Here is an 18,969-nt window from a genome sequence, read left to right as displayed (position 1 = left end):
ATATATATATATATATATATATATACACAACACACACACACACTATACATATATATATATATAATATATATATATACACACCATTATTAGATATTTTTGTTTTTACAGCTATAATGCCCTGATGTCCAATTATTATTGTTATGGAGGAACTTCACATTGGCACGGGCCCGCAGGTAACTATGTAACTATTTAGCACACCATACCTTCTATTTAGCCCAAAGATACACAGCAAGCACTCAGCAGAAAGGAATCGGCTGTCAATATGGAAAAATTCAAGAAATTTGCAGCCCGAAGAAAATGGAAGGTAACCTCAAGATGTGTTGCTCATTTGTAACGCCGTTTAGCCAGGCTCTTTATAGTTTAAAAACTGCTAATATAAAATGATCCACGAGTGGGAATGTTACCTTTTATTTTATTTATGTATTTTTTTTATGTAAAAAAAAAAAAATATAGCGTTGATTTACATGGTGCTTTATGGATTGTTAATTCACAGAAAATTTTTGCCTAACTAAATGTGCATTATAGAGAGGGAGTTATTTTATTTTGTATTTTAGTCAGATGTGTGTTGTGTCCCCTGTGGCACCCCCTCCCTGTTTATAACGCTCTGTATCATTTAATATAATATTAAATACAGATGTTATGTTTTCCATTGAGAGTAAATGATCACAGCAAACCTGCAATACAATACGAGTACTGGCAAATGTATTATGTACTTCGTGCCGGCATAAAGTGTAGTATTGTGTGTACGACACCCACTTTCTAGTGAGGGAGCACTGTATATACATTTAATATAATATTAAATACAGATGTTATGTTTTCTAGAATAAATAACGATTGAGAGTAAATGATCACAGCAAACCTGCAATACAATACGAGTACTGGCAAATGTATTATGTACTTCGTGCATCATGACACCAATGTTTTCATTGTTCTTCATATTTAGCAATCGGTGCGCTTAATCTCACTGTGCAATCGGCTGTCAAGATCTTTCCTGTCTAGAAGTAATATGAGTGTTGCAAGGAGTGAAGACACCCTGGTAAGCAGTCTATATAATATACTGTCACAAATGGAATGGATGGAATGGATGCCTCTGTCTCGATGGGAATTAGATAAATACTGTGTTTAACTCGGCTGGTTTCACAGACACCAATTAGTGTTGTTCCCTTAAGTAAGGTATTCCAAGATCAGTGCTAAGCAGGGTCTGTTTAACCAGACCCTTGACTAATTTGTTATATACGTGTATTTCATTTTTGAGCATTTCATTATTTTAATCACAGTGGCAGATTTTAACCAGGTCCTGAGAATGAAAGATCAGGTCACTCATTTAGGGCCATTACCTATGCAAAAAACTTGCCAGAGGGAGTGGTCTAAATATTCCCCTATTAGTAATGATGAGTTACAAATATGCAACTCCATGGCAGCCAAGTGGTACGAGTTAAACTGCTCCCAGGTAAATAGTTAATGATTTGTGAAATATTAACTGTCCATGAGTGGTGAATACATTTAAACACCCTGCATATCACAAGATTACAAGGTCAAATAGCTTGCAAAGGTCTATCCGTATTTTAAATAAATAAATTAATTAAAATAAATACAAAAAAAATGTAATATGTTTGACAAGACTCACACACACATAGCTCACACACACACACTCACAAATTCTATCAAAAATGTTGCCTCTTCTAAATTTAAGCAAATGCATCAAAGTTACACATGACTGCCCCCTAGTCGCTATTTTAGGGTTAATGCAGTTATATTTTCCAACTTGAAACTGTCACTTACAGGTTTTGTTGCGACCCTTACAATGTTTTAACAACGGCTTCCATCATTCATATTATACTTAGTTAAATGGATTAATGTGGATCTGCAAGATATAACTAATGCCTTACCGTAACAAAACTAAATGCGACTTAAAACCCATTTGTATTTAGATTCAATTATTAATTGTACCTGTCTGTTCTTTATGTCCTCTTGATTTTAAGTTGTATTAAATTCAAGAGGAGCTTTGAAAGTTAATTTACGACCTGCTGTTAAGTTGCGTTAATGCTTGACTGGGTCTAGACTTTCCCCTTTAGCTGTTACATTCTAGCTGTGCAGCTAAGCGTTCATAGATGCGTGTCATTTCTAGAACTCTGTTAAAGGTTATGGATTTAAGTGATATTTTCTACAATCATTTAAACATATTATTAAAAAATAAAACTGAAAATAGATTTTTTTTATTTAAGTAGCTGTTAATAAGTGTGTAATTATTTCAAGACTAAATACTATATGTCTGATTTTAAATAACATTTTATTCTTAGGACAAAGAATAGTGAAGTTGGTTTGTTCATTTAATCAAGATAAAATTGCTTGCACTTTGTCATGACAGTTTCATGATTTTTTTTTTTGGTTTAAATGTATTCTTTTACCAAAATATCTTATTTTAACTGGACCGTAGGCATGGCTAGTATATCTTAATATATTTACTGTGCAGTGGAATCTCAAAACATGCTTAAGAACTAAGCCTGCCTGTGACTCCAACAATTTGACATTAAACAAAGCTCACCCTGCTTATTGCTCTTCTCTGAAACACAATATTTTGCTTAAAGCTGCAAGCTTTGTGTACAGTAAACATACTCTTTGATTAAAAGGATACAAATCTGAAAGTACAAAGTTGTGTTTTATATTTTTTATTGTAGAATTTATCCATAAATACTTAACGCTGCAATAACATTGTCATTTATTTAATTTGAGTTATTGGGTGTTTCTTTCTTGTGTGTTATTCCTCAGGTTAAAGGCATAGTAGACAGTTTATTAATACAGCATATGCACATCCATGAAATAATTGAAGTTTCAAAGTAATCAGCACTCTTTAATCTTTGAGCTTTCATTGTAATATTAATAACAATATCTTTAGTGCAGAGACTCGGCTAATTCAGTTGATGGCCATAGGAAAAACCTTAGTCCTTGACTGACACAAAGAAAAAACTTAAAGGAACAAAAACTATAAATGTGATTGCTGCAAACAGATCAAACAAATCCCAAGCGTGGGAAGAATGACTGTTGTCTCTGCTTTCTTTAAAAGGATGAGGAAGATTCCTTTGTAATGAAAGCAATCATTCATGCCATTAATGATGATAATGTCCCCGGATTACAACATTTACTTGGATCACTGCCAAGTTATGACATTAACCAACCTAACAAGGTAATAGTAACAAGCCACAAATATTATGTGCATATTCTATCTATCACTTTTTAAAAAGTAAATGTTTCAAAGGACTACTTTACAACTTTGAATGGGGTTTTAAGCAATGTGATTGTCTCAAGTGTAATATATAAGGTGCTAATAATTTACAATTCCAAAAAACTTTTATCTTTGAGAAATGATTGCTGTTCTGAGATGCTTGATGGCACCCTAATTTCTTTTACCTGACCTGCCACAACATGTAAAACAAGGGTCTTCCTGTGAAGTTAGAAATACAACAAAAACCCATTTGAAGATATTAAAAACAACATGTGGTCGAAACATTAGTCATTTGAATTTATTATGTTTCTTTTAGTATTTCTAAATATAGAACCATTGAGTGTTTCATAGTTATCGATGATCTGCGAAGTTTCTCAGGAACACAATTGCAATTGATTTTGTACTCTTAATTAAAAATATTAAGAGACGAGGATAGAAAATAATGTAAATCTTTCTTTTTTGAACAGTAATAAAACAGATTTTTTAATGTAATTGCTAGGAGGAATCCAGCTGTGTCTGTATGAGAGGTTTTATATCAACTCGTGCTTTATTAATGTTAAATTGTTTCTGCAAATGGAGAGAATTTGAACTTTTGCTTGTAAGCAAGTGTTATCTGTAACTGCTTATGAGTCTTATCATTCTGCTTCCATAAAAAAAGAAAAACAACTACACTTCTCCTTTTGCACATTTGAATGTTTCAGTGTTTCATTTCTTGCAGCACGGAACACCTCCATTGCTTACAGCAGCTGGCTGCGGAAATGTTCAGATGATTGATTTGCTCATAAGAAGAGGAGCACAAATCCACGCGAAAGACAAGGTTAGGGCTTCCAGGACAGTAGTGGCTGTGTTTGTGTGCCTTGTTTGACCACAAATCTGAAGTTTCATTGGCACAACTTCAAGAAGCAGTAAACTTGACATAAACCGTACATGTGTATGTTCTGGCATTCTTGACTGTTGAAATGCAAGTTATGTGAATGCTCAGTCTTTTAGTGTAGAGAAACACATTTTAAAATCTGTACCACTTGCTTTATTTGAACTGTTCCTTTTTTTTTTTTTTTACAGTCTGGATCAAATGCTGTTTATTATGCATCCAGGCATGGTCATGTGGAAACCTTAAAATTCCTGAATGAAATGAAGTGTCCTTTGGATGTTCAAGATAAGGTAATATGAGCGCTTGTACACACACATGCACAGAAATACACACTTACTACTCTTCCAGAGTGACTGAAACCAGTGCTGTATCTTTAAATGATTTTCTAGTTTTAAGGTTTCTGACCATGCATTTCAAAATGTAATCTGACTCACAAATCTAATTTCTGCATGATGTCGAATTAAGGTTTTATAGGACCATTTCTATGGTTACGTACAGAAGTCACAAAGCATAATAACAAATATGGTATTGCAGAGATCCGACATACCAATTTGTAATCATCTTGGAATACTTCTATTAAATATTGCAGTTAAATGCTGTTGAAACCCAAGCTATGCTTCTAAGAGAATGGATATACCTTCCAAACTTTCATTTATTTAATGAGACAAGTTCCCAACCAGTGGACTATATATGTAGTTTAGGTAGTCGTCTTATTATATATGTTTGGCTATGACACCTTCCAGTACATTTAATTCAATGGGCTATAAAACTATTTCCCCAACAAATTTGGTGTGTACAGTCAGATTTATACTGAAAGTTAGAGAAGGAGTTGTTTTGGCTTTGTGCTGTTGTTGTAACAGTACTGTGTATTATCAGAAATACATTCATTGAATCACTAGCTACAAAACAATGCTCATACATGAATGGCTCTCGTTTTGTTTGTTCTATGAGCCCAGTCTGGAGAAACTGCTCTTCATGTAGCTGCCCGATATGGAAACCTGGATGTGGTTCAGTATCTCTGCAGTATTCAAGCCAATCCTAACCTTCAAGACCGGGTAAGTGCAGTAAAACAGGGAGTCATAGTTTGAAGGACGCTAGCTAAGAAAGGAACCTTTTTCTCTAAAACAGGGTAGTCCTGATTCCTAGGAGAGTAGGAATGACTTTTTAAATGTGTGTACTGTTGCTGGTAGAGATGCATAGACCTATTTGATTAGGTGGTGTTGATCAATGGTGTTGATTGGGCTAGTTTGCCATTACAATTGAAACATTTGAAGAAGCTGCTGCTTTGCCGATTTGCTCAGAGGCTTAGAAAATCTGACCATGTGGAGAAGAGAAATTTACAAAAATCAATGCAGCTGTTTTTTTTGTTTCAACTGGAACGGTGAATTAGCTCTATTGACACTCACCTGCAGCTAGTTTTTACTACAGTAATGATACCTTCCAGTTGTTCATTCAGATATATCTAATTAGCCGCAGTCCTATTGTTCCCACACCATAAAAGGACCATGTTAGAAAAATATTATAATCATTTGCTGTTTAAGGCAAAAGAAGGTAACAAGAATGAATTTTAAGGTAGTGTGTGATTCAGTAGCCTGTTGGGAGAAAAGAGGTGCAGCCATGCAGAAAAAGTGCTGTGGCACTCGCTTCAGGAAACCGCTGTCAGAACTATAGAATTGTTAGGAGTAATGATTTGGTTGTTCTGTTATTTTTTTAAGTAATGGTAACTATGAACTACTTTTCCGGCAGGAACAAGAAACCCCTCTACACTGTGCTGCTTGGCACGGGTATTACTTTGTTGCCAAAGCTCTCTGTGAAGCTGGGTGTGATGTGAACTTTAAAAATAAAGAAGGGGAGACCGCACTCCTTACAGCATCAGCCAGAGGATACCGGGATATTGTGGAATGCCTGGTGGAACATGGTGCTGACCTTGATTCAACAGACAAGGTTGTTCATTTAGTAATGGTCATTCTGAAAGAAGTTGATCATTTTAGATGTTTTATTAATTCACTATAATTAAGGATATCTGTGGATATCGAAAGACCAGGTAACTTTGATTAGAGTTTTTAATACGTTTTAAAGAGCTGCATATTCAATCACAAAGGAGACTGTTGTCCCTGAAGCAGTTACTGCCCATGGTGGGAATGTACCGAACATGCTTTTTAAATTAATGTAGAGAATTCTCTTAAGATAGTGTTGATGGTTTTTTTTAGGATGGACATATTGCCCTTCATCTTGCTGTCAGAAGATGTCAGATAGAAGTGGTAAAGTGCCTGATCAGTCATGGCTGTTACATAGATGTACAGGATCGACATGGCAATACACCCCTGCACATTGCCTGCAAAGACGGCAACGTTCCCATTGTCTTGTGTCTCTGTGATGCAAAATGTAATCTGGATATCCCAAATAAAGTAAGTGAAATGCATGGAATTGGTGTTTTTAAACACGTATTACAAGTTGTTTTTGTATAAAAGCTTAGAAAGCAATTTAACATTTAGTATTGTTCTCCTTCATTAATTATATAAAGTGCCCACAAGTATAGAGTTTTTGTTTTCTTGCATGACACTGACTGCAGCATTTATTCATTTAGGAATATATCTGAAGTGTAGAGCTTGCTGTATTATCAATAGGTTAATTTGAAGAATAGCCTTGTAGCAAATAAACGACTGATAACAGGCACCGGGCAGTGGTAGAAAAAGCTGCTCTTTACTTGACATTTAAAGTATGTTTTTGTGGCTGAAAAACAAGATCACGGTTCCGCTGTCATTTTTGAACCGTGTTCCTTATTTAAATTCTCAGAAGAATGGCATAATAAGAACAGTAAGCTTATGTATGGTTAAGGAACATCCAGCCCCCCCCCCCCCCCCCCCCCCCCACCACCACCACAATGTCAGAAAGTAAAGGAATATCACAAATAGTACATTTCAGAAATCAGTATTCATGTTTAAATCTTGCAGTATGGAAGAACCCCTCTACACTTGGCAGCTAACAACGGAGGCCTTGAAGTTGTCCGCTATCTTTGTCTTGCTGGTGCCAGCGTAGATGCTGTAACTTCAGTAGGTATCACATATGTCAAGTGCTGCTTTCTCAATAGGTCCATTAATATGTAACCTTTAAACATGCCTGCTAAGCTCCTTTCATTAGTGTGGGCAGGGTATACAATTGTGTCCTGGGTCTAGTTCATAGGAGGGTATATTTCTATATTATAATAACCTGGGAAAAGCTGTTTTCAGCATCCTTCTGCACGCTCTTTAGACAGCCCGAGTTATATTATAGTACATCTTAGCATTAAAAATATATTACACTGGTGTCAGCAATGGGAGTCTTCACTGCAGTAGAGTCCTTAAAGCAATAAACCAACAGCCTTTCATTGCCCAAGTCCACTGTCTGCTACAGATGAGTGCAATAAAATAAAATAAAATAACATTGTATGCATGTTTCACAATGTAAGGTTGCTTATTGACGTCAATCAAAATGTTGATGAAATGATGCATAAACTGACACATGTCCCTTTCTTTACACTTTACAGCATTTGGGACTTGTTCCCAGTATGTAGTGTTTCTTAATCAAATAGGAATCATTCAGTTCTGAAAATTATGTACCAATCCAGTGTACCCAATATGAGTCACTCTGTATCAGACACAAAGTCCATATTCCTACAATATACATAAAGTCCTGATTACATGTCAAACAGAGTCTAATGTAGGGTGCTGTTTTCCCCCACCTCTTTGTAATTCATTTTATAAACCTCGTGGACAGATTTTTACTGTAGATACAAAAAAAAAAAATAATTGTAATATTTAGTAACCTGCATTTTTGCATGCCCTGCACTTTTCAGCAGGTGCTGCCTCAGGCGATAACAGTAGATATAAAAAGCTTTCTATTTTTTACCATCAGAAATTATGCTTATGCTAAGCCTTCTAGTACAGTAGTGCACCAGCATCAGAGAACACATTGTGAGATTTTTTTTTCTTATCAAACAGGATGGAAAGACTGCAGAAGACCTTGCAAGAAATGAACATCATGAGCATGTAGCCAGCTTGCTTGGGAAGCTTAAAAAGGTAATTTTATTTATCTGTTTGTAAATTGACAGAATGGATGAACTAGTAGCACATGAAAATCTGCTGCTCCAACAACTGTAAGGCCTGGAGATACATGACAACAAAAAATTAATACCTGAATTGCTGTCCTGTCAACATTTGATCAAGTCCTCTAGTGACTTCCCGAAAATATTTGCTAATTCCTTAGTCCTTTTTTTTTTTTTTATTGCAATGTTTTATATTCCACGAATCTAGCATCACATAAACTTTCTGTCATGAAAAAATCTATCATTTTCAAAGTTTCCTCATGCGTCCACTTGTCTGTAGCTGTAATTCCAATTTACAAAATTGAGTGTGAAATCAGGTGATTAGAAAATGCAATATCATTGGCTGGACACCCACAGGCACATAGGAAAATTGTCAACAGAATTTCTGAAAATAGAGCAGTGGTCTAGTCTAGCAACTCGGTTGCAAATCCAGTTATCAGTTAGTGACTCAGTCGGTTTTTATGGTCAATTTAAGTCGCCAAGAAAAAATTGCTTTAAAAATTGCTTTAAAATTTCTTGTGTATCTCCGGCATAAGTGGCATGAAAGACAAACTGGCTTCAAATTCTGTTTTCTCCTCTCCTTCAACTGTTAATCTTTGTTTTTATTTCTTTTGACTTTTGGGGATTTCTCTCAGAATCTACCTCCTAAACACACTCTTGCCTCCTTTTGACATAAATGTCATACCAGAGGAGGCCACAGACAATTCAACTGTTGTAGCAAAATAAATAAACTATGCCAGTTAGTTTGGAAACTGCAAACGGGAAGTTAATAGGCCAGTATGTTCTGAACATAATCATTACTTTAGAACTACAGATAAAAACAGCTTCAAGTCTTCCGCCATATAGTTTGAATACAACATTGTATGTAGGTATACTGGTAGCATGAATTGTTTTATGTTTGACATCGATAGAACAAAAGTGACATGCTAAAAAGTATGCATGCTTTTAGTTATTCTTCTAAAGTGGAACTCTCTTTGTTGGGCCAGCAATGATGGTCTATACGGAATAGTACTGAAAAAATAAAACGGTTATAGTCGGTTACGACCTGACCATAGTAACAAGGTTTTGTTATCTTTTGTATTTATGTAATACTTGTCTTAGGACGCACACAAAGGAATTTACATTCAGCAGCTCCGGCATACTCAGAACCCACAACCAAGGATAAAACTAAAACTATTTGGGCACTCTGGCTCAGGAAAAACGACACTACTTGAGTCCCTGAAGTGTGGTCTTTTAAGGAGTTTCTTCAGGAGACGACGGCCCAGGCTGTCCTCTACCAATTCCTCCAGATTTCCACCGTCTCCCTCGTCAAAGCCCTCAGGTATCTCATGCAGTTAAGAGGTTATTGCCAATGCTTCACCGAAACCTTTCTCTGTAAATACTTAGCAAGAACATTAACATAATAAGATTAACCAAGCACTGCCTGATAAGATCTAAAACTGCACAAAATGTCACTAAGTCGATTACTATACAGTACTCTATCTAAACATGCTTTAGGAGAGTACTGTGAATATAGATTTTAAATAAACAGCACCCCCTGGTGTTTAAATTGAGACCTGGACTTTAAACAATCCTTCTGTAGTTCCTAGCTTAAAAGCATTACAGTGCCACCAGGCGTTACCTTTGGAAATACCTTCCATGATGTGGTCAAACTAGCAAAAGGGCACAGTGCTTACAATAAAGCTTTAGTGTGAAAACACTTTAGTTCGCTATTCATGCTGTCGTTTTATCTTAGTTTCAGTGAGTATTATGAACCTCTATCCCGGTTGTGAAAATGTCAGTGTCCGGAGTCGCAGTATGATGTTTGAACCCAGCTTAACGAAAGGAGTCCTGGAGGTTTTCTCACCTTCGAACAATTCCCACTCCACTTCTGACGATCAGTCTACCAAAGCCATTGATGTACAGAATGGCAACATAAATGGTATGAAGTTCCTTTATTTATTTATTTATTTATTTTTTTTTACATACGAGTTAAAATTGTGACATTTGGCCTTTTATCAGGTAACACCAGGTTACAATGTTGTTGTAGTCCACGCGGGCAGGGTACAGAAACTGCCCTGCACAAGACCCCCAGTTTTATGACCATATAAACTTCTCATGACTTATTGTTTACTTTGTACAGTTCTAAATACAGAATCCTTGATTTAATGAGACATGTCCTTTAGAAGAAGCAGCATATTGGTGCCATGGCTATTTGTTTAATACCAGATGTAGCAAGCTATTTTCATTTTTCACACCATACTGATTTTCACACCGTACTGAAAGTGATATGATGTTCATCATAGCACATCATCACGTGTATTGAATAACACCCCCACCTCCACCGTAATGGTGGTTTGCTGCGTTTTCGTTCTAGAGATCGCTGGGTTGCAGTAGGAGATACTATATATTTTGTGCAATTTAATTAATTACACAGATGATAAATAATAAAATGCATAAATAATGTTACTTTTGTAAATGCATTTTGCGTAAACAATATGAATAGTATTGGTTTATATGCTTTTTATTTTCAAAATATTTGTTTTTTGGTGCAGTCCATCCATGACAAATCAAGAGGATTGCTAATTTTCATGTATAATAATAATAATAATAGTTGTGTGCATTTCTAAGGTGTGTTTTTGTGTTTCAGGAGTAGGTGATTTTAGTGTGTGGGAGTTTGCTGGCAATCCTGTCTATTACTGCTCTTATGACTACTTTGCTGCAAATGATCCCACTGCAGTCCACGCTGTAGTTTTCAGCTTAGAGGAACCCTATGAAACTCAGCTCAATCAAGTGACTTTCTGGCTTAACTTCCTTAAGTCCTTGATCCCACCAGAGGAACTCACAGGTCTGTCTGAGTTTAAGATTACTGCATCTTTGTTTTGTGTTCATCATCCTCATCTTCTTTAACCCTAAGCCAAAACCTTGCCAAAATGTACTTTTAAGGGAAACTTTGAATCCTTTTTAAAATTAAATGTGAACACCTGCCACTACTGAAAGCCTGCTGTTTTATTCAGGTAAGATGAATACATTAGGCATGGAAAATAGATAAAGTAGAAAACACTGAGCAGACCTATGCCTCTTAAACCAGAAGCCCCCTATGGGTCAACTGACCTGAACTAAGATGACAGATAAGCAGTTTTTCAAAATGTAGTGTAAAAGTTACTCCTGACCGGACTGTTGAAAGTAATGTGTTGCAATATAGAAAGAGTTTGCGCAGGTAGGTACAGGGGTATATCTTGGTTCATGTCAAAGGACTTCTTTCAGGCCTGTCCATGTAATGTAATGTATGAGTGGCGCCTCTTGTGGTTTCTTCTAGTATTTGCTTCTAATGATGCCTTTGTTCCACACAATAAATGTTACTGCTCTGCCCCATTAATCCATTTTAAACTATAGCTGGCTGAACTATTTATATATATATATATATATATATATATATATATATATATATATATATATATATATATATATATATATGTATATATATATATATATGTATATATATATATATATATATATATATATATATATATATATATATATATATATATATATATATTATATACACACACACACACAGACTTTGTACATTATATATACCTTTTAATTTCTCTCTGCATTTTGTTTTGTTTTGTTTATTTTTTGATCCATTTTCATGATTTCATCCAGGCTTTCATTTAGAGGATGGTTCACGATTTGTGCAAGTACTGTAGAAAGCATTCATACTGTTGGATATAAATGTGAGCTGTTACATTCAAATCTTTGCAATTTGATAGCTTGTGACATTTGTTTTTTAATATTATATTTTGCACTGTGAAACCATTTATACAACTGGCTCTTTTAACACACCATCTTCTAGCTGTTACTGCAGCTGGTGTGCTATATATAGTTGCTTTGCGTGTGTGTGTGTGTGCGTTGATAACTTCATTGTGGAAGTTATTGAAGCATGCTTACTGTTCTCATTGTTTTAACAAATTAGGTGCCAAGAGGGATTTTTATTTACACACAAGCTTTCTTAATACGACATTGAGAAAACTAAATAAAAATGTTTATGAAACCCTGTGGTGGGGAGTGAAATGATTTTGCTAGTGCTCCCCTGGGCTGAATAATGACCCAGAACATGCATCTGTAGAAATATATCAAAACAGATTACACTGGAGACAGTAGCACAGTGAGTACAGTAGTGAGGATCTTATTACATACACAGGGGTTTCAGTAATGTTAAATCAGCATCAATTATGCAGCAATGTGTTTTAATTAAATAGATAAAGATTTTTCTTCTCATTTGGAACATTTTCTGTTTTTTTAGCATTTGGAGGGAAGATCAAAAATCCATTGAGAGTTGTGCTTGTGGCCACACATGCTGATATTGTGAATTTGCCTCGTGCCTTCGGAGGGGAGTTTGGGTATGATAAGGACATCTCGTTACTGAAGGAGGTCAGAAGCAGGTAAGCTGCTGTTTCTGCTTTATTCCTGGGAATATCTTCAATAGGAAAGTGCGTCGTTCAAAACTCATTGTAAATATGCTTGGCACACTAATAGTGGTCCTATTAGGATGCTAATATTCCACTATATCTTATTTTGTCACATGTTTATATTTATTCTCAGGCACAGAACACAATTAACTGACTAGTACTCTTAACGGGCATGTGACAGAGTAGGCCCAAGCTGTTACCAGCAGGAAAGAGACCCAGAGACAGACAGCTGCAGTTAAAGTGCTGGTGCGCACATTTATTAACAAAAAAAAAACACAAAAACAGGAACAAAATAAATTGGCACGAGAACCAAAATAAATCACTTACAGGCTGGACATTAAACTTCACTACAGACAAAAAAAAACACAGCATAAACTCCTCCAACAAACAAAGGATTTCTCCTTCCCTGCATACATGTGGCACCTCCCCAATTAGCATCAATTACCTAACTGGGGAATGGCCACACCTGCGATTGCTGGCAGGGATAAGTTTAACACCACCCCTGCCAACCGCACCCACACGCACACTGTTTACAGCAACAGGGCTTCTGCCCTCCCACAGAACAACAACACAATTCTTAGCTCAACTCTAAAGATGATTTAGAAAGGGTTTAATGTGTACAGTTGATTATTATGGTATTAAAATTTCAGTTGTACATTTTCAAATTCACATTGTAATATAGGATAAGCTGGTGGTTTGTAGTCATGTTCATTCTTTGATTCCATAGAAAATGTGTGTCGAAGAGCATTGGGTGACAAGGTCTTGGCAGGTAGGGGGTAAAGCAGCTCCCCCCCCCCCACCCCCTCCCAAATAAGAAAATATTTCTAAATGTAATTAAATTATGTAAGGCTTATTTATTATGAATTAGGAGTTCAGTTATGATTTTTTGACACTTGGTTTTATATTAACTGCATGTTCTGGATTTGTTTATCAGGTTCGGGAATGATCTGCTGATATCTGACAGACTATTTGTTCTGGATGCTGGAGCCTCGGGGTCTAAAGACATTAAATTACTCAGAAACCACCTACAGGAACTTAGAAATCTTCTTATTTCAGTAAGTGCTCCAAATGCAATTCAAGGCCTTTTTACCCGACATACAGTAGTGCATAAGTTAGTAAAAGTGGCATCTTGTCTTAGTGTAACCTTTTAAACTTGACAGGTCAACATGTCCCTATATATCTTTTACATTGTCTATCGGTGCATTCCTTAGAGCTGAACTTTCAAGTCATGCCCACAGGGAGTATTTCAAGAGTCTTGAGGTTGTACTCAGTAAACAATACTGTCTTGTTAAAATGGAAAGTCAGAGCACAGCATCCAAGTATTTCAACTCATTCCAGTAATCATTGTGAGGGCCATACATTTAAAAGTTGAAATAAATACAGTGAAAACTGAATGAACTGTTCACAACAGGGATTGATCCTTTGTGTCTGCTTAGGATTACTCAAGGTATCATCTCTCATTCACTTGAAAAAAGATTATCTGTTCAGGCTGGTAAGAGCAGGTGACCATTTTGTTCAACTTGGTTTTTGTAAAAACATGCTGAGGACATTCTTGAGAACATGTTATTCTTGGTGTCATAATATGGGCTACATAGAGGCTGTCTACTTGATGGTATTACAGTGTGGGGCGATATGGAGGAATCTGTTAATCTGGCGATATTTCAAACTTGCATTTTTTCATGTGTTTACATTAAATGCTTGTCTCCTGCTGCATTGTTTGAGTGGAAACAGGTGTGTCTTGTCCGATGTTGAAGGGTTCTGTGATTGTGTCACTTTATCACGCTTGCTGCTTGTCACAATTCTCCATGACCTGGTTAAGCCCAGGGAAGCTCTTTCCCATGGGGAGGTTTCATCTGGGAGCTGGGAGACTGTCTTGATGGACAGCTCAGTCAATGCTATCACTGCATTGAGGGACTAGTTGATTACACTGTACCAGTGATTAAAGTAACGCATTCATATTGACTACGTTCACAGTTAACAATTTTTTAATGTTCTTGTTTTTCAGGCTTGTCCCCCAATGACAATACTTTCTGAGAAAATCATTTCAACGCTCCCTTCCTGGAGGAAAATGAATGGTCCAAACCAGCTGATGTCCTGGCAGCAGTTTGTTTTTGATGTTCAAGAACAAATTAATCCTTTAATCAGTGAAGATGACCTACGGGAGATAGCCTTCCAGTTGCACAGCATGGGAGAGGTAATGCATGTTTTCCTATTCACGTTATGTGTAAAGCACAATGTTTGGTTGTTCATTTAACAGTATGTTTTGCATATGAACGCCATGAATAAGGCTGCCACCTATAAACATGTTAGTCTTAGTTTACTAGTCCAGTAATCTGTCATGTATCCACCCATCAGATATCCACCCTAACCATCGATCCGCCATGATCAGTCTCTTCAGCACAGTGTGTGTGAGTGTGAGTGAGTGCGTGAGAGAGTGAGAGAGAACCAGAAACAGGGTTGGATACCGAAGAGTGAGTAAACAGGTCAAAACCGCCCAGCTGTGCGAGTAGCTGAAGTTAATTTATTATTGAACAGAGAAGATTAGTTCAGAGATTCTAGATCCCACCAAAGTTTTCATACACTTGTGTTTTATGTACACCGTGACCTACCATTGCTGGTAGTGTCACAGGAGATGTTCAGTGTGTTGCTATGTAATAACTCATGTTTGCATGTTTAAAGCTGAATCTCAAAACAATAATTGTGTGAATATAGCAATTTCTACAGCTGTGCATACAATGGTATTTAAAACAGGATTCATTTATCTGACTTTTTGCATATCCGCCCTTACTCTGGTCTCAACACAGTTGGATACACGATGGACTATTGTAATAAACATTTAGAAAATCCATAAACTAACATTAAACAGAAGACCAGTCTGAATCATTTTACCCCAGTGTATTTTTGTATTATGTTGCTGCTACAGAGTCCACCGTGAACATGACCAGACTAAACTTCATGTCAAAGAATCCTCGGAGGCTGGCTTGCTTGTAAATTGCCTTGCTTCTTTATCATGATGCAGAGTCATCATTTTAAATTACATTGTCCTCTTTATGTGAAGCAGGAGATGGTATAGGAAAAAGGCAGGTTAATTTCAACTGAGTCGTTTCAAGTGACAGTATAATCTCTGATACAACCACTAATAATTAATAAGAAATAAAAAGGCCAGCCCTTTTTTTTTGTGTGTCTAAAGCAGTTTATTTGCTAAAAAATGAGTATCTTTATTCTGAGTTTACTTGTGTACGTTACCTGTAGGTTCGCTAAATATTTGATAGAAGTAAAACAACTGGCAGCTGGTGTGTGACCAATGCCGTCCAGCTTGCAGCAGGTTATTTGAATGTTTACAAAAAAAATGTAAAGGTGGCTGCCTTAGTCAAGGATGATCTTCCTCTAAAACATGCCATGTTTTGTAGGAAGTGCATCTAGGATGTTAAACTGCTATGATAAGGACGCTTTCTCAGACACTGCTATTGTTTGAGTGTTTGCAAGCTATTCAAATGTACTTCGCAGCTGTTCACATCTTTTAGCTTTGCTGTTTGTTCACCAGGTGTCAGTATTACTTCATTTAAGTGAGTCAGATTTAAAAAAATATATATATATATTAAATTGCATCAGAAAAAAAAAATAGCTCATAATTTCATTTTCTGAGTGGCACTGATCCTAAATGGGATATAAAAAAAATTGTCACTACAGTACAATGTCAAAGGCTATTATCACCTGTTAAAGCAGTCTGTTTAGTTGATTTTCTGGGTAACTGACCCAAGAAACAATGCACACCAAATACCATAACTTTGTCTGTTTTTATAAGCACAACACTGCCAGTTACTTTTGTAGCCTGCAATGTACAACTTGTTGTTAAGCATGTTTTATTTTTTTACATAAGTAAGTAAAATGCATGTTATCCTGGGACCAGGTAGAGATTCCCGATACAAACGTTCATGCATACCCATTTTTTGATGGCATTAGTATATTACTGTTAATGCGATGGCTGACCTTGACATTATTTATTTTTAAACAGATTAATATAATGCAAAGTGAGACTGTCCAAGACGTGGTTCTCCTGGATCCTCGGTGGCTTTGCACCAATGTGCTCGGGAAAATCCTCTCCATTGAGAACCCAAAAGCCATACACCATTACAGAGGACGCTACAGAATAGAGGAGGTCCAGAGCCTGGTGTCTGACAGCGATGTGGATGAACTGATCCAGATTTTGGATGCTATGGATATCTGTGCCAGGGATTTAAGTAACCCAACAATGATTGATATTCCTGCTCTGATCAAAACAAACGGCCTGAACAGATCCTGGACAGGGGATGATGGTGATGAAGATGAAGTTTTGGTCTATGGAGGAGTTCGTATTGTCCCAGTGGAGCATCTTACCCCTTTTCCATGTGGCATCTTTCATAAACTGCAAGTGAATCTATGCCGGTGGAGCCACCAGAAGCCAGATGGAGATGATATTCGATTATGGACAAATGGAATAAAACTATCACATGGAGGGGCAGACGTCATGATCTTGCTGGTCAACCATGGACAAGGTATTGAGGTCCAGGTGAGAGGACTGGACACAGAAAAGATTAAGTGTTACATGCTTTTGGATTTAATATGCGGCATTATTGATAACCTGATAGCAACAACTTTGCCAGGACTTCTTACTGTGAAATATTACCTCAGCCCCCAGCAGCTAAGGGAACGTCATCAGCCAATAATGATCTATCAACCTAGAGACTTTTTCAGGGCTCAGACACAAAAGGAAGCATCCCTTGCAAACACAATGGGGGGTTACAAAGAGAGTTTTAACAGCATTCTGACTTTTGGGTGCACGGATGTTTACTATCAAGGAAATCTTGGCATGGATATGCACATATCAGAGATGTGTCTTTTGACTAGGAGAAAACTTAGTCGCCTTTTGGACCCACCAGATGCAATGGGCAAAGATTGGTGCCTCTTGGCCATGAACTTGGGTCTTACTGATCTTGTTGCTAAATATAGCATGAACAATGGAACACTGAAAGAGGGTGCATTCCATCCCAGCCCAACGTCTGCTCTTATACAGGAGTGGAGTGGCAATCCTGGAAGCACCATCGGGATTCTCATTACAAAGCTAAGAGAACTGGGTCGCAGAGATGCAGCCGACTTCCTCATGAAATCATCCGCTGTTTTCAAAGCTAATGGCCAAGAAGCTTATGCGTCAAGCTGCAATGGAGGAACGTCCTATAATTCCATTAGCTCAGTCGTATCACGATAAAATGAATGAAGTACGTTGAAATGAATGTGCAATCTCAATAGACTTCTAAGGTTAACCAGCTTTAGTTGTTGCGGACAGGATTGGAACTCTAGAATTCGCTTTTCTAAATAAGGGAGCTGTCCTGAATTAGTATGCTTCTGTATACTTTCACACCCCTTCCCCCTTTTTTAAAGTTTATAAGTGTGTTTTATTTTTATTTTTTTTATTTTTCAGGCTGTCTTAAATGGTGAAGGAACACTTTTATTAGCACTGTTTGCATTCTTGAATGCAAATATATAACACTGCCATTTTGGTACTGTCTTTCCATTTGATAGGCTTTCCTTAATTATTGTGTTTGGCATATGGTTAAACTTCCCTTAACAATGGGAGTATTACAAGCTTGCTTTTTACACTTTGTATAATTGCATTTGCTAAATACTGTGTGATATAAAGTTACAATAATAAAACGTGTATGCCTGGCAGAACGTATTACTACAGTATATTATGTTTTAAAAAATAAATAAATGTGAGTGCCTTCTTATGTGATGGTTAGTTGACCATATTTTTACATAGAAGCTGTCTGCATCCCCACTATTCACACCGAGGGGGTTGGACTAAAACATAACAACATTCCTACCATAGCACTATCAATAGAGTGTAGGGTTACCGTGGGCTCCAAGTACAGCACTGATATTACACAGCAGGGTTCAAAGTTGTTTAAATTGTTCTAGAAGGCTACGTGACCAATGATTTACATCTTGTTTCTTGTAACACAGATGTTGTGAAGTATTAGATACGGAAGCACTTGGCAACCAAGTACCATATATCTTTTTTCATGCAGTATGTCAAAGAACAGTAGGGATATTGGAGGAATTCCATGAACAAGTGAATCAGCCTGGCCTTGCTGAAAAGTAGCAGTTGCTACTTTTGTTGAGTACCACCCTATATAGAAATATTTAAATAAATACATGGAAGAAACACTCTATCTACACCAAAAGGGTGTGCTACAAATGGGGGTATTTCTAATTGCTTGTCCAGCTTAGAAAAGGGGTGCTTACTGAATAGCTTTTGTGTTATTAGACCCAGTCTTTTATATATATATATATATATATA

At 36.7% G+C, this 18,969-nt stretch overlaps 1 protein-coding gene across 2 annotated transcripts in view; it reads left to right on the top strand.

The window, feature by feature from the left end:
* LOC121300329 (death-associated protein kinase 1-like) overlaps nucleotides 1-18,969 on the top strand; it is a 60,070-nt gene extending 41,101 nt beyond the window's left edge. For both annotated transcript variants that reach the window (XM_041228864.1, XM_041228873.1), the window contains 17 exons: nucleotides 215-304; nucleotides 944-1,036; nucleotides 3,065-3,184; nucleotides 3,942-4,040; nucleotides 4,286-4,384; nucleotides 5,051-5,149; nucleotides 5,841-6,038; nucleotides 6,305-6,502; nucleotides 7,049-7,147; nucleotides 8,075-8,152; nucleotides 9,280-9,499; nucleotides 9,914-10,099; nucleotides 10,808-11,005; nucleotides 12,467-12,605; nucleotides 13,567-13,687; nucleotides 14,638-14,826; nucleotides 16,648-18,969. In XM_041228864.1, coding sequence (XP_041084798.1) covers nucleotides 215-304; nucleotides 944-1,036; nucleotides 3,065-3,184; nucleotides 3,942-4,040; nucleotides 4,286-4,384; nucleotides 5,051-5,149; nucleotides 5,841-6,038; nucleotides 6,305-6,502; nucleotides 7,049-7,147; nucleotides 8,075-8,152; nucleotides 9,280-9,499; nucleotides 9,914-10,099; nucleotides 10,808-11,005; nucleotides 12,467-12,605; nucleotides 13,567-13,687; nucleotides 14,638-14,826; nucleotides 16,648-17,877 — 3,456 coding nt within the window. In that variant the 3' untranslated portion in view covers nucleotides 17,878-18,969. The remainder of the gene's footprint in view (nucleotides 1-214; nucleotides 305-943; nucleotides 1,037-3,064; nucleotides 3,185-3,941; nucleotides 4,041-4,285; nucleotides 4,385-5,050; nucleotides 5,150-5,840; nucleotides 6,039-6,304; nucleotides 6,503-7,048; nucleotides 7,148-8,074; nucleotides 8,153-9,279; nucleotides 9,500-9,913; nucleotides 10,100-10,807; nucleotides 11,006-12,466; nucleotides 12,606-13,566; nucleotides 13,688-14,637; nucleotides 14,827-16,647) is intronic.

Source organism: Polyodon spathula, chromosome 2, assembly GCF_017654505.1.
Source record: "Polyodon spathula isolate WHYD16114869_AA chromosome 2, ASM1765450v1, whole genome shotgun sequence".
Classification (NCBI taxonomy): Eukaryota; Metazoa; Chordata; class Actinopteri; order Acipenseriformes; family Polyodontidae; genus Polyodon; species Polyodon spathula.
This window is presented reverse-complemented; position numbering and strand designations above follow the sequence as displayed.